Source organism: Tasmannia lanceolata, unplaced genomic scaffold (genome assembly GCF_043159265.1).
Source record: "Tasmannia lanceolata isolate RefF3 unplaced genomic scaffold, GAP_Taslan_0.1 ptg000079l, whole genome shotgun sequence".
Lineage (NCBI taxonomy): Eukaryota > Viridiplantae > Streptophyta > Magnoliopsida > Canellales > Winteraceae > Tasmannia > Tasmannia lanceolata.
In genome coordinates, this window is record NW_027518756.1 from 503,296 (window position 1) to 520,004 (window position 16,709).

At 41.7% G+C, this 16,709-nt stretch overlaps 1 protein-coding gene across 1 annotated transcript; it reads right to left on the reverse strand.

The window, feature by feature from the left end:
• Positions 1-863: 863 nt before the first annotated feature.
• Positions 864-3,550, reverse strand: LOC143865431 (uncharacterized). Its single transcript, XM_077375811.1, has 3 exons — positions 2,293-3,550; positions 1,434-1,827; positions 864-1,332 (listed from the first exon to the last, which is right to left on the reverse strand). Exons 1-3 carry the CDS (start codon positions 3,548-3,550, stop codon positions 864-866), a joined length of 2,121 nt encoding a protein of 706 aa, XP_077231926.1.
• Between the last annotated feature and the right edge of the window lie 13,159 nt (positions 3,551-16,709).

Sequence of the window (16,709 nt, forward strand, 5' to 3'; positions counted from 1 at the left end):
GAAGTCAGCTGCTCTATTGCCTTCACGCCAAATGTGGGTCAGCTTCCAGCACTCAAAAGAGTTGAGCATGGATCTAATTGATTCGAGCGTTGAGATTTTCCGCCATGGGCACGGCCAAAGCAGGTTTATGGCCATAACAACGATGAGCGAATCAAATTCTATCCACAGCCTCTTAACTTGGTGCTTCGCGGCTAATTTGATTCCATGATGGATGGCTTCAATTTCTAATTCTTGGATAGGGTGAGGATTGCAGTTAATAGAGAAGAGAGAAAGGATTGTACCCTTGTGGTCTCAGAGAAGGCCTCCAATCGAGGTGGTATCACTAGCCAGGGAGGCGTCCGGATTCAACTTGATCTCATAGGCAGCAGGAGGTTCCCAATGATAGAATTTTGGTTCGGTGGCTTTGCTGAACAAGGGAAGATTAAAGGAGTTGGAAATTCTTTGGTTTTCTTCAGAGTCTTCATCTTCCAGCTTGAGGGCCAAATACGAGATCTCGTTGCACTGATAATTCTACTTAGAAGGAACCTTTTATGGGTTTTTTTTTTTTGAAATAGTCTCGAGTTCCTTTCCTGCCAGATCAAGTAGATTGAAGCACTGAGAAGAGTTCGGACAAGGGTGTAGGTCTGCCCTTTTTTCTTGAATTTGCTCCTAATCCAGTTTTCCTCATCAGATAGGGATTTTTTTTGCTTTCTTCTATCTGAGATGCGACGGAGAATCAATCGCCATATCCATGCCGAGTAAGAGCAGTTGAAGAAGATGTGGTTGACACTTTCGGAGGCAGAATTGCAGAGAAGGCATGAGCGATCATGGTTGGGGCCGAGGAAGTGAAGGTTATCTCTGGTACTCATTTTGTCCTGAAGAGCTTACCAAGCTGTGATACTGAACTTCGGAGTGTGACCGGCGAACCAAACTGATGATACCCAAGGAGGTTTAGGATTAGGAGATCTAACGGCGTTCCAAGCACTACATAGCCTGAAATTCCCATCAGATTCCGGCTTCCAAATCGGGTTAGAATTAGCAGCTTTTGTGTAAAGACCTGTATTGATGATCTGCTTAAGCTCTTGAAGATGAGGAAGCACTTGAATCAAATCCCACCCACCCTGAAATTTAGCCTTAGCAATAGAAGCTTTCTGGGGAATGAAGGATGTCATAATGGAAGACTGGGCAGAGAGGCGACCATTTGGATGCCAAGGATCTGTCCAAAAATGCAGAGGGGTCTGAGTTCCGACAATAAAGCAGACATGCTTGCTGGCCATGTCACGAGATTTTATAATGCTTCTAGCTGCCCAGGATGGGGATGCAGGCATGGGGAGAGTCCATAAACTTCTTCCTCTGTTGTATTTCCGATCAAACCAGGTAACCCAGAGAGAGTTTCTCTTGGTAAGGATGTGCCAAAGTTGTTTGATCTGGGCGGCCGGATTCAAATCTGATACCTTTCTGATCCCGAGGCCTCATCAGATTTGGGGCTACAGATTGTGTTCCAAGACACTGGGTGATGAGATTTCTCAAGATTTGAGCCTGCCCAGATAAAGTTTCGAAGGATTTTCTCAATATTATTGAGAGATGCTTTGGGGATATGAAACGCTGCAGACCAATAAATTTGATAAGTGCTAAGAACGGATTTAACCAAATCCACTCTACCAGCTCTAAAAAGGTGATGGTTTGACCACGAAGAGATCCTTTGTTTGATCTTGTCCATGATAGGTTGGCAATCTCTAGAGGTGGGCCTTGAAGTGATTAGGGGAAGACCCAAGTATTTTATTGGGAGCTTTCCTTCTTCGATCTTAAGAATGTTGCAAATAGCTCTCTTGCTACTGCTTTGGATGCCTGCAAAGAAGACCTCACTTTTGGTAGGATTAAATTCAAGGCCCGAGCAAATCTTGAATGACTCTAAGCATTTTAGGATCCCTGTAGCTGAAGTGATGTTAGGCTCGGCATAGATTATAAGGGATAAGGGATAAGGGATCACCCTGCCTGAGGGGGGATAAGGGATCACCCTGCAGGGGGGATAAGGGATCACCCTGCCTGAGGCCATTTGAAGACCAAAAGAATCCACGGGGAGACCCATTGACTAGGACAGAAAAAGAGGGAGTAGAAATGCATTCATGCACCCACCGGCACCAAATTTCTGGGAAGCCTATTTTTTGCATGAAGAAAATTAGGGTGGATCTGTTGACACTATCAAAAGCTTTTTTGAGGTCTAATTTAATACACATTGCTTTTTTGGGTTTTTTCTGTGGAAATTATGACATAAATCATGAGCTAGGAGAATGTTATCATGGATACTCCTACCTTTAATGAATGCTAACTCGAAAGGGCTAATGAGGCTATCCATAATGGGTTTAAGTCTATTTGCCAGGAGTTTAGTGATGACTTTGTACAAGAAATTGCAGAGATCTATGGGCCTGTATTTCTCTGGGGAGCTAGCATCAGGGGTTTTGGGCAAGAGAGCTAGAAAGGTGGCATTTAGTTGAGGTAAGATTTTACCTCTTTGGAAGAAGAATTGGATTGCTTTAACAATGTCAGGCCCAATTAAGTACCAGAATGCTTGGAAGAAGCACCCATTGAATCCACCAGGGCCTGGAGACTTGTTCCCATCGGAGCTTTTGATGACATCCCAGATTTCGTCAGCAGAAAATTTCCTGGTAAGCCACTGAGAGTCAGCTTCCGAAAGAGATCTGGTAGGTTCGGGAATGCTGTTGGGATGGACTGGCTGGGATGATTCCTCCTTGTTGAGAAGAGAAGAGAAGAACTCAACCATAGTTTCTGCTATCTCGTCGGGATTAGTTGAAATGGACCCTTCAGTAGTAACAGTGCCTTGTATGCAGTTTTGGTTTTTTCGGGCTTTCATGGCCGCATGGAAGAAAGCAGTGTTCGAGTCCCCAAGGTTCAGCCACTGGGATCGAGATTTCTGCCGGTAGAAAGCCTCCTCCTTTCTAGCCGTCCTAATGTATTCATCTTTGATCCAGACTTCTTCATCTCTCAACGCCTGATCCGTAAGGGAAGTTGCAATCTTTTCTTGAGTAGATTCAAGGAGCAGTCTCAACCGAGGAGCTTCAATGTCTATTCTGCCAAAAACCTCACGATTCCAGATTTTTAGACTATCTTTCACTTCTTTGAGCTTTTTGACTACAATGAATAGAGGCGATCCATCGATCTCTATGTTCCATGCTCTCTCCACGACTTCAAACACAGAGAGGTCTTCAAGCCACATGGAGAAGAATTTGAAAGGAGGTTTAGGGATTTGAGGGGATTGGTTTAACTGGATTGTAATAGGGGTGTGATCGGATAGCCCAGGGTGAAGGTAAGAGGTGAAGGAGGAGGGGTATTGGTAAAGCCATTCTTCGCTAACAAGGACTCTATCTAGCCTTCTAAACTTCCAATTATTCTCATTCGATTGGTTATTCCAAGAAAGAGTTTGCCCAAAGGATCGAAGATCAGAGACGGAGCATTCATCAATCCAGGAGTTGAAGTCTTCCATATCACGAGCCGAGGGACCAGTTCCCCCCAAGAATTCAGAGGCGAATCTTATGATATTGAAGTCTCCCATAATGATCCATGGGAGGGAGACACTTCTAGCAATGAGAGATAGATGATTCCACATAACTCTCCTTTCGGTTCCTCTGTTTAGAGCATAGACAGAGGTAACTAGGAGGGTGATATTGGTTTGAAGAAATCTGACCTCACAGTGCATAAACTGATTTGCTTCCTGGAGGATTCTTACCTACACCAAATTTGGGTTCCAAATGATCCATATTCTGCCTCTATCAAAGCTGTTATAATTAGTTGAAATATTCCAACCACTGCACATTTCTGTCATGTATTCAGGGATTTTGTGGATAGGAGCATGAGTTTCAAGGATGCTGAGAAATGGGAGATTTTCTTTACGGATAATATCTCTTATGTCCTTTCTCTTATTTTTGGTACCAAGCCCTCTTATGTTCCAGGTCCCAAGCTTAATCATGAGGATTTTGCAGAGGGGAGTTTTGGGTTGATCTTGTGTGATCAGCATGGGGGGAGGAAGGGAGATCAGAGGATTCGGGGAGGGTGTCCTTCAGATCAAAATCAGAAGGTGGGAGGGAATTTTCGATTGGTTCAGTTAAGGGGCCAGGGGAAGAAAGAAGGTCAGAGGAGTTGGGAATACTGGGACCATCTAGACCCAAGGACCTGTTATTCCCGAGGATTGCACAGGGGCCAGAGGTGGTACTAACATCTTCATCCTCTGAAATGAAATCAGAATTTTTTTCTTCAGTGTCAACTGAATTGAGGATGTCGAATGGGTTCTGGGTTGTTACAATGGAGAGATTAGACTCATTTCTTGGTGGGGATTGGGGTTTAGGGGAAGAGGCAGGAGTAGAAGAATCCTGGATAAGATCAGGATCAGAGGAAGGGGCAGAGGGAGCTTTAGGAGGCTCTTTTCGAGAAATGGGTCTCCATTCTTGGGCAGGTTTGGGATTGAACTTTGCTGAAGCAGGGCATTTATCGGTTGAGTGGTTGAAAATCTTGCAGAGATTGCAAGACTGAGGTTTCCATTCGTATTCAAATAACTGGGTTGCGACCCCAAAGGGAGAATGAATTTCTATAGAATCTGGTAGAGGGTCCCCAGCTTCGATTTCTACGCAAATCCTTGCAAAATTTAACCTGGTTTCATCCGCTGTTTTGGAATCCATGTAGAGGGGATTTCCTATCACGGGTAAAATGATATCATTAAATATATGAGCTATCTCATTAACCATTGAAGGTAATCAATGATGTTACATCCCAGGTCAAGGTTAAGGAAAATATATATATTTTTAGAATCTAAATCACCGTCACATAATGTAGAAAAACTAAACAAGATGGTGAATAAGACACAGGGCGTCACCCTTAGCTCATAAAATAAAAGTGCAAAATTTTACTCAATGAAATTTTATGATTCAAATTATTCAAAACAGACTTTAAGATAAAAAATTCCCATATAGTTCCTATCCGGGAGTCACACTATGAAAGTACCAAATATTTCTAGAAGATAGATATACAAAACAGTAAAAAATTAACTAGATTTGAAGTACCAACTTGTCATAATTTAAAACTAGGGTTATTGAGCTCCAATTGTCTTGAAACTGGATTCATTTGTAAGATAATGAAGTCTGCTTTCTAGAGATATAAATATATTCTCTATACAAAACAACGTGAGGGCCAATCAGAATCCAATTGTCAGAATGATCCTATGGAGTTGATTTTTTGGGCACACTCAATCTATGTGAGGGCCAATCAAATGAATGGTTTGGATCAAACAAAACAATGTGATCCCCATTGTATTTTAAGGTAATGTGTAGATAACTTATCTACACTAGTGTGTAGAAAATGTTCTCTCTCTATATATATATATATATTTATATATATGTGTGTGTATATTATAATATAGCAGGATGGGGGTTTCACTGTTCACGCCCACGTGGACAGTCCCCCATCTGGCTTTCGATCTACGTGGTACCCTCATTCCCAGGACGAAAAAAAATTTGTAAAACACAAAAGGATCCCTTAAATCTCTCTCTCTCTCTCTCTCTCTCTCTCTCTCTCTCATTTCCGCAGAGTTTTTATTAACTGGGCAACTTCCTCTAGCAATCTCCATATCTTTAGAAACACATAATTACAATTTCCTAATGCTACGATTGGTTGCTTGGAGTTGCTCGGAGAGTAGTGGAATAGGAAGTCGAAGGGAGGAGACAAGCATTTTGATTTTCCTAGAATTACCTCGGAAAATTGTGTGGTAGTGTTTGGTTGCACGGCAAATACTCAGAGAGTAGGAGAAAAAGTAGGGGGTGTCATTACCAATATAGGGAGAGAGGAGAGAGAGGGAAGAGAGAGAGAGAGAGAGCATCATTCCCTAAAAAATTCAACCATAGTTCTTTGCTTTTGGAAGAAGGGGATAAGAAAGAGACAAGCAATTATTACATGAGAGAAATCCAAGGGAATCAATGGGAGTCCAACGCATTTTGGCAACCAAACGTGGAATGGCATGCCAAATCCAAATCAAATGCAGATGGCTGCCTAGCTTTTGAGCAACCAAACAAAGCTGGGAATCATATCCCCCCCCTCTGACGGATAAAATCCCCCCCTTTAACATTATTCGTTAAGTTTTAAAGGCAAGGAAAGACATTAAAGGGGGTGAATTTATCCTCAATCAGTGAACTATTCTCACAGAAACCGTTAAAGGGGGGGATTTTATCCGTTTAGGGAGGGGATATCATTTCCCTTTCCTAAACTCATGTAAATAACGCAATTCAAGAATTCTAGGATTTTTTGAAAATTTTGGCATGCACGTATATGAGGCTAAAACATTAAGGGGCCATTTGGATACGAGGATTTTAGAATCCGAGATGTCTTTAAAATTGTAGCTAAGAGACAAGAGAAGAAGAGGACCGGCCGTCGTTTTTAACTTCTCGCCATTCTTTCCGTCAGCCAGAGAGTAGCAGATCCTCCCATATTTCCAAGGTTTAGAAATCTTAGGATGCGGGAGCGATTTTTAAAACCTGAATTTCTCACTTAAAATTCAAGAAACGCTGTCAGGACAACATACAATAGCTTGATCATGCACCCTCTTTTACACTGTTTTCAAACTAAAAACCTGGATTTTAAAATCCGCGTATCCAAATGGCCCCTAAATATTCCATGATTTTTGCTCAGTTCCTTAAAAAACTACTTCTGGCTTTTCGGGAAAGGGTTTCCTATTCCTTCCACCAAAATCGCCAATAGATTTCCTATTGCATGTCTATCGTCTCAATTTAAAGTTATTCACCGAATTGTAAGCCAAAATTAGAAGGATTGATGGAGTTTTGTTTGAGGTTTACTTGTTGAAGGGAATGTCGAGAAGATAGAATCCTGTAGAGTTGCTTCAAGGCGCGTGATTGCTTTCCTTAAGACAAATTTTGCTCCCACCAGTTGTGTGCAACGGGAATCCGTGAATTGCCTCCAAGATACAATGAAGCCTTGTAGGAAGATGCTACAAATGTTTGATGATGCTTTGCACAAGCGTAATCAAACCCAAAACGCCTTTTTTAAGAACTTCAAGCCTTAGAGAAATCACTAAAACTGTTTCTGCAGAAAACAGTATTTAGTGCACTGTTTTTATGAAAACTAAACTTTGAAAAACAAGACAGTAGGAGATTGCATGAGAGGATGAAAAATGCAGCATTAACTCTCTTTGAAAAGACAGATTTATGCTCTTTTTATAGAGCAATTAATGTCTTTTTATTGAGAGAAACATCCCTTCAAGACATCCCTTGGATTGGTTTGAATAATGACCGTTTGATAGGGAAGAAAAATACACCACTAACTCTCTTCGAAAAGCAAGATGTCAGCTCTTTTTATAGAGCAATTGATGTCTTTTCATTGAGAGAAACATCCCTTCAAGACATCCCTCGGATTGGTTTGAATAATGACCGTTTCATCGCAACTCTTTGTGATTCAACCGTTTTGGATCATCCACAAAGTGTCCATTGTGTTTAAAAATCATCCATGACTATTGGGAAGCAAAAGGGCACGAAAAGGTTTGAAAACGGAAGTGAAAAGCCATGTCTATTTTGAATAGCCACAGTCGACAGGGCTACCCCGGTCGCCCGCTGATAGGCTTCTGGACTTTTTTTTCGATCCAAAGAACTGCGGTCGACCGAGCTACACCTTTCTGGAAATTGTTTACATTTTCAGTAACCAATCTGCGGTCGACTGAGAACCCGTGGTCGACCGGCTCTGTTTGAAATTTGTTTTTCTATTTGTGGACCCCGATCCTAAGAACGAAGAGGAAACGAGTCCCTACATCCTCTGGATCATCCACATGAAAGAGAGCTCTACCAAGGAACTCTCGAAACGGTGCCACCCTCATAGCATAGCACGAGTGGCGATACAAACTAGATACCTCTTAATCCAAGGATAAATCCCCAAACCAGGACATACCTAAAATAATTTAGAGTCGTCATCCATGGATAGGCCATGGAATCCCAAAATCAAATCCTCTATGCAATGGATAACCAGAAATATATATGGATCCATGCCTGGTTACGAATTTGGAAGGTCCGAAGAGCACCTCATCCGCTCAAGTGCAAACACCTGGTCTCTTATGCCATTTACTTAATGATTTTGAAGAGTTTTGGGCGAAAGTCATATAAAATGGGAACGAATATCTCCGAGAAGACGTCTATCTAATCATGCATGTCTCGGAGATGATTAATAAGCACACATAAAAGAAATGAAATAAGTGTCACCTGAGAATAACTGGGTTATGAATGTCATACCTAATTGGTGTCTAAGTTCTGGTGTGCAAACACATGCATGCTACAGCTAAAAGTATAGGATCTGTACATGAAAGTAAGAAAACACAGCAAAACATACAACACAATTCGATTATATACACGACTTGACAAGACGAATCCTAAAACTCTAAAGCAATACTTGACTCGGACCAGAATGGCCATCCACCCTGGCTAGTCTACGTATCCCGGCCTCGGGAAGAATCAGAATCAACGTAGTTCGATGACCTATTCTAAACTACGATGCCTAACCATTTAGAACCGTTGTCCTAGGCTCGATCCACTAGACTCAACTGATTTTTAAAGCTTTTTGTATAATTGCTTAAGTTCATGTGAATTGTAATTTTTAGAACTCTCTATATGCCCTAACTAATGCAAGTTGATTAGCCTTAAGCTAATGCAGGTGGGCCCTATATCCTATGTGTATCTAGGCTGTGCAACCTAATGAAAACCATGGGCTGACTATATGCTTCCTAGTCTAGCCATCAGTTCGACTAAATGTCTAACCGATCAACTTGAGGCCTCCAACTCTAGGGACACCCACGCGACAGGACACACCATACAATACAAATCAGGACAGCCTCCTAACTCTAAAACACCCAAAATATCTAGGACAAACTCTTAACTCTAGGGGAAGATCTCTTTGAAAAAGGTTTTGAAATTTTTTTGCATTTTTTGAAGGTTTGAAATGTTTATTTTTAAAGGTTTGGGTGGACCTGGGATGTGGATCCCAAGCTGCACTACGTACCCTGTGGAAAGGGATCAAGCCAACGTAGTTCGGAACGAACTTCCTCACTACGCTCCTAAAAACACTCAACACTTGGATTTTTTAACGTTTTTTATGTTTTCAAATGTTTTTGATATTTTTAAAGTTTTTCAAATATTTTTAATTTTCAAATTTCTAATGTTTTTGGATTTTAAAGCTTTTCCAATGCTCTGGACTTTTAAATGCTTTCAATCTTAAAGGGAACACACAAGCACAACCACAAACTAGGGCAAAGCCCTAAATCCAAAGGGGAAACCCCGAATAAGCAACTAATGCCTCAAAGAGACGATCCACAACAAGTAACTAGCGTCCCAAGAACAATGAAAACAATCTAAGATCCCTAGCACTGAAGGCTTTATATGGCTAAGATAGTCTCTATCAACGGGAAGCAAGAATTAGGGGTTGCTATAAGGATTGAGCAAGTCCCCTAAAGACGGGCTTTGGATGACTCCTTCATTACCCCAGCAATGAACGGGGCTACTAATATCTAAAAGGCGTCTAAAAGACTAGGCAAGTCTACTATACAAAGGAGGGGAACACTACTTGGACTGAGCAAGTCCCCCAATGATGGGCTTTTTCTATAGAGACACAACTTGTCTCTCTAAAGGGGAGGCTCCGACTATCGCCATCATTGCCTTAAACATTTCCTAATCATCTCGATCAAGAAAATAATACCAAGACCTAAATGTTACATTGCATTCTCTTGATAAACATATGCGAAACCCGAAACCAATAAATTTTGAGCTGAAGAAGACAAGAACCAACAAATATAATCTCGGTTTATGACTCAAATTCCTACCCCCAAACAACGCAGAGTATGATCCGAATGAGTAATACTGCATTAAAGCCTAAGGACTCAGGTGAGTTAACAAAGCAGGACCCAAGAATCCCTACATTTTAGCAATTTGATCAACGTAAAGCACAGATTGAGCGAGGGTTATAAGACTAAAATTCACGAGCTGCAAAATCTACGAGAATTTGGAGCATAGCATACACAGAGCTAACGGTCATTCAAGATTTATTAGATATAAAGATTATCAATGGAGTGCTAAAACTAGTATCGATGCTTTAACTTTGAGATACAAATCCCAAGGAATTCCAAGATCTAAATGAGATTCTTAACAGCCTAGAATTCACAGATGACAGATCATCATACATAAGTAACAAAAAGAGTTGGAAAGGGAATCTACTCAAGAAATACCATTACTAAAGTATGGCTGAATTGGCATTATATGCCATACAATCTGATGACAAGGGAAAAGGTAGCTCACAGGGGTTACTAGAATCAACAATAATTAGGATCAACACATGTTATTGCTTCTAAAACCTTTACCATAACAATCATTTGATTTTCTGTACACTTTAAACCATGTGAAATTTCCAATGTTCTTCACCTTATAAATCCAAGGAAAATCTATTTCTAATTGAAATGTAAATTCCTACCAATTAACCTAGATCAAAATCACAATATTAAATGACTACAATTCTCAGAAATTAACATCAGAAATCCAAATTGTAAAGCCAAATAATTTCCAAATGTGAAAAATCAATGCCAAGCTCTTGATCCATATCGAAATCATAACACCAAATAGGCTATAAATTTCAGAGATTAGGCCCAAGAATCCAATCTAAATTCAAACCAGCATGTCAATAAGAGATGCCAGTAATTGAAGAGCCTGATTTGAATCTAAATCACATTCATATTGGATAGAGATTTCAAGATTGAAAGCAGAATCAGGTATATGAAACAAGAAAAGCGATCAGAAAAATTCAATGATTATTACTTGATCCGGTAGTGGAAGAGACCGCTGATTCTAGCAAATATGAAGCTACTAGGGTTGATGGTTGTCGACCGGTGATGATAGAATTTGCCGCAGATCCGCCAAGGAAAATGGAAATAGCTAAAGATCTGAGAAGGAAGGAATTCGCGGAGACAACGAAATTTGTAGATCCGACCGGAGAAGGACGGAATTCGCCAGAGATCCCTTAGATCTATACAAGATCAACGGACCTGAAATGGTGTAGATGATGATAGAATCTAAGATAGGGCCGCCGGATTCCGGCAAGATTTACTAGAGAAGACGACTATTTCTCTCTCTATTTTCAGATCCGAGCTTCCCTCTGCTTAAAACTTGAGTTTTCAAGCGAAAATGAAAGAGATAATGGTGATGGATGATGCAAAAAGGTGGAGAATGATGAAGGTTAGGGTTTTAAAACAAAATGAAGGTGGATATGGCTTTACAAGGCTCGAATCAGTAACAAAGCTGAGACAATTGAAGTAGGAAAGTGAAGAAGAAAGATCCGACCCAAAATTGGCCGGAATCCGGCAAGGGCGTGATCGGAGAAGGAGATTTTGCCGGAAATTGGTCGGACATTCGGCAAGGTGATCGGAGAAAAAGAAGATGAGCTGATAGCGAGAGAAGATGAAGAGGCCGCGAATCGGAGGTGGAGATCAAGCTCTCCTCTGCAATTTCTCTTCCTCTCCCTTCATTCTCCCTCTCTCGGTCTCTGAAATGAGATATCTAGTCCCCCCCTCTTCAGAACCCTAATTTGATAGCTTTTACTAAGGAAGTGATAAATTCACACCCCCTCATTTCAGTGAACAACCCACCCCAATGCATTTTGGCTACAATTTCTTAAACTATAGGGGTTGAAGCAATAACAAGGATAAATGAAAAATACTAGTATATTTGACCCCTTTTCCCTTTTATAGAAAATGATATATAAAGCCCTCCTCCCTTTGTCCTTATTCAGCCCCATCTAGGTTATTATTTGACTATTCTTCCTACAACAAAAGAGGGGTGGCTAAGATGATTTCTCTTTACATTCTTATGAAATGAATGGCCCTAATTCTTCTCAAGTTCATCCCCTTTGATTGTTGTTCTACTCAAATGAATGAGTATCCGCTCATTTTATCTATTACTCTTATATGAAAGCGCGTCCACAAAAATTGATTCTAGACATCCATTTGATCTCTCTTCTTTTGATGGCTAGGATAAAATCATTGACTATTTTCCATGGAATGAGAACCAAACACTAGTTTTTGGAAAATTTTGAGAACTAACACATGATCAGTACAATCATATCCTATGTTGTATTTATACAAACCCGGCTATTTTTCTTCATGAATTGGCTCACTAGTGGGTTTAATTTTAGTACACCTTTGTTTTGATAAGTGCACTCTCTTAACTTGGTAAACCACCCACCTTTTGTAAAATTTAGCCCTCTTTTGCTTCAAGGGATAGCCCCCAACCTAATGTACTTAAGAACCTTTTAAATCTATAAGGGGTGACTCAGGTAAGCAATGGGCCTAATTTTTGCTCTTGATGTTGTTGGCCATAGGTTAGTATTGGCACACCCTCTATTGGATATCTCACAGAATGCTATTTTTGCTCTTAATTCATAATCTAGTTTGAAAAATGAAAAATCCGAAACTGATAGTAAATAGTTTCCAAAATTCATGAAAATCTCATAGAATGCTATTTTTACTTATATATTACTACTGTAGAAATTTCATTGAATTTAGATTTCTATTTCTAGTATTTTCTGTGTTATTCTTGCAATCTGGTCTTATTGTTGTTAAATCAAAATTAAATATGAGCTTAATGTAAAAATCTGCAAAATTCATCCAGTAAGCTACATCTCATCATATCTTGTTGCTGTAGACATTTCAACTCATTTCGAGTTCGTTTGCAACAGTTTCACTTGTAAAATCACTCATATGATTAAAATTGATAAATTCTATTGAAAATTCGAAATTAATTAAAAATCAATTTAAAGCTTCTAAAAGAACCTCAAAATTCTGTCACATGTCCACTCCTCAATTCATTGAAATAGAAATTTTAGGATCCTTAGATTTCCCTGGAGAAATGGCTAGTGCATCCATAATCGTATCTCAATTGCACTCGATCTTTGACAATTTGAATATTTAAGCTATAGCATGTTGTTGGCTCCGAGGTTACTGTCCACGGAAATCCTGAGATATACCAGGCAATAAGATGCTATAACCTAAGTATTGAATTGCGCAAGGAAAGAGCGCACGATTCCCTTCCTTGGATGCTTTTCTGGGCCGAAATTGGTGAACCCTAGAACCATTGGTAATCCTTGAATGTTCAGAAACTGAAAATCCTTGAAATCTGAAATTCATTAACCTCGAGAATTTAAATCGATTTGTCTTGTGTCTTTCGGAACCGTTGGATCACGGTTTCCGTCGTAAGAACCATTAGAGCCCAATTTAGGAACAGTGGTGTCAAGTCGTGTCCTAGGTTTTAGGGAGTCTTAGGTTTTAGGGAGTCCTAGAGTTAGGAGTCCAGCCTCATCACGTACGTTTGCTATGGATAGCAACCGTGCCATAGGTCTAGTCACACTAGTCACCCAATCTTTCCCTAGGACAAGCCTAGTTACCTAGGATGTAGGTTAACCTACATTAGTCTAAGGGACAACTTGCATTTAGATGAGAATCATATAGCATCTTAGATGAAATCTTAAGATAATAAAATCCTCAACTTGAATTAAATAACTTCTTTTAAAACTGTTGAAACAGTCACTCCAGTCTAGATCGGTGTCTTAGTTGAGTTAGGCATAAATAGCTTAGCTTAGGTGCACCGAACTACGTCGACTCTGATCCCAGTGAGGCTTGGGTACGTAGGCAGGTTGGATGCTTGATGGCATACCAATCACGAGTCAGCTCCACAACAAATTGTGGGGTTTTGTATATTAATTTTCTTGTAAATTCTTAATTAAATCACTTAGGACTTTCCATGAAATTAGAATTTTAGGAGAACATTCACTTAGATTGAATTCAAACAAATTAAGAAATCAAAATACACATTTAGGATCTACATTGAAATTTGATCATAGGATGCATGTCACATAGTTAGCACACTAACATAGAGTTAAATGAGCCATTTAAAAGAAATTCAAAAGAGTTAACTTTTGGAATTGAAGACCGATTATCGGGCAGGAATGGTGCATGTGGTGGATAACTCCCCATACCTTCCATTCTTGTAACCACGTAACGAGTCTAGATTTCTGGTTAATTTCGGGTCCTAGATCCCATATCTAGGTGGCGACTCTGTCACTCTCTTTTGTGTGGAATTCAGATTGCCTTAGTGATCCCAAGTTCACATAAAAGATGAATTAAAATCAATAATAAAAATGCACACGCCAATCGCGTGGGTACGAGAGACCAAGAGAGAGCGTGGCGGCTCGCGCCCCACCCCTCTCGCGGGATCGGATCCCACAGGTGTCTTGAGCTCCCTTTCTTTCTTTTGTAATGGTCCTTGGAGACCCTACTTTTTGTAATGGCTCTTCGAAGTCCTATTTTTTGTAATAGCCCTTCGAGGCCCCACTTTTTCATGAATGGAAATTACATTTTGTTGTCCGTTATCCACTTATGTTTGCATCTGGCTAATACTGTTTGATTCTATACTGTGGGCCAAAAATATTCCGGGCAGACGTTTGAGCTTCGGTTGACCCGGGTCCTTACGGGGGTGAACCGAGGTGAGCTATCCAACGAGTACCCAAGTTTTAGTGAACTGGGTTTCCAAGTAGCTTTGGTTTTTGCTGTCCGGACTTGTTCCTGACCGGGAGAGCGCTCCCGGTCTTTGCGGAGACGAGCCGAGGGGAACCAAACAGTGAGTACCCTAGTTTTAGTGAACTGGGTTTCCAAGTAGCTTTGGTTTTTGCTGTCCGAACTTGTTCCTGACAAGGAGTGTGCTCCCGGTCTTTGCGGAGACGAGCCGAGGCGAACCAAGCAGCGAGTACCCTACTTTTAGTGAACTGGGTTTCCAAGTAGCTTTGGTTTTTGCTGTCCGGACTTGTTCCTGACCAGGAGTGCGCTCCCGGTCTTTGCGGAGACGAGCCGAGGTGACCGAAGCAGTGAGTACCTTAGTTTTAGTGAAGTGGATTTCCAAGTAGCTTTGGTTTTTGGTGTCCGGACTTGTTCCTGACCAGGAGTGCGCTCCCGGTTTTTGCGGAGACGAGCCGAGGCGAACCAAGCAGCGAGTACCCTAGTTTTAGTGAACTGGGTTTCCAAGTAGCTTTGGTTTTTGCTGTCCGGACTTGATCCTAACCAGGAGTGCGCTCCCGGTCTTTGCGGAGACGAGCCGAGGCGAACCAAGCAGTGAGTACCCTAGTTTTAGTGAACTGGGTTTCCATGTAGCTTTGGTTTTTGTTGTCCGGACTTGTTCCTGACTAGGAGTGCGCTCCCGGTCTTTACGGAGACGAGCCAAGACGAACCAAGAAGCGAGTACCCTAGTTTTAGTGAACTGGGTTTCCAAGTGGCTTTGGCTTTTGCTGTTCGGACTTGTTCCTGACCAAGAGTACGCTCCCGGTCTTTGCGGAGACGAGCCAAGGCGAACCAAGCAGTGAGTACCCTAGTTTTAGTGAACTGGGTTTCCAAGTTGCTTTGGTTTTTGCTGTCCGGACTTGTTCCTGACCTGGAGTGCGCTCCCGGTCGTTGCGGAGACGAGCCGAGGCAAACCAAGCAGTGACTACCCTAGTTTTAGTGAACTGGGTTTCCATGTAGCTTTGGTTTTAGCTGTCCGGACTTTATCCTAACCAGGAGTGCGCTCTCGGTCTTTGCGGAGACGAGCCGAGGCGAACCAAGCAGTGAGTACCCTAGTTTTAGTGAACTGGGTTTCCAAGTAGCTTTGGTTTTTGCTGTCCGGGCTTGTTCCTAACCAGGAGTGCGCTCCTGGTCTTTGCGGAGACGAGCCGAGGCGAACCAAGCAGTGAGTACCCTAGTTTTAGTGAACTGAGTTTCCAAGGAGTGCGAGGAGATTTGTAAAAGAGCCTCTATCATTCACATTCAATACATACATTTACAATCACTTTTACGCCGGGTGGTCTACTACTGATAGTATTTTCAGAGGTTTTTCTAGTTCCAGGCATGGGGTAGTAGGTGCTCCCCAAGCGTCTCCAGCTTATAACTTCCTGGGCGAATCACCTCTTTTACTCGGTACGGCCCCTCCCAGGTCGGGGAGAGTTTTCCGATCTTCTTCGGTTGGGAGATAGCAGCTTTCCTCAGGACTAGATCCCCTGCTCAGAATTCTCTGGGGCGTTTCTTCAAATCATGATAGTTGGACACTTTCTGCTTGTAGGCGGCGACCCTGATTCAGGACTCTTCTCGGGCTTCTTCCAGTAAGTCGAGATTTCCGCGGAGCCCGTCTCCATTGAGCTGTTCGTTGAAGTTGGTGACTCTGGGAGACGGGGCGTCCACATCAACGGGTATTACGGCCTCCGTCCCGAAGGACAAGTTGAATGGTGACTCCCCCGTTGGTGTGCGCGGGGTGGTGCGATACGCCCATAGGACATGATAAAGTTCATCTACCCATCGGCTAGCCTTTTCGTCCATCCTCTTTTTAATCCCCTGAAGCAAGATTATGTTCGTTACTTCGGTCTGCCCATTCGTTTGAGGGTGCGCTACTGAAGTGAATCTCTGTTCGATCTTCAAGTCGGAGCAGAACTTTTGAAAGTTTCGGCAGTCGAATTGTCTACCGTTGTCCGTTATTAAGACGCGTGGGATCCCGAACCTGCAAACCACCGACTTCCAAAAGAAGTTCTGCATGTTTTGCTCTGTGATCTGGGCTAGAGGTTCGGCCTCCACCCACTTGGTGAAATAGTCAATGGCCACTACTACAAACGTGCGCCTT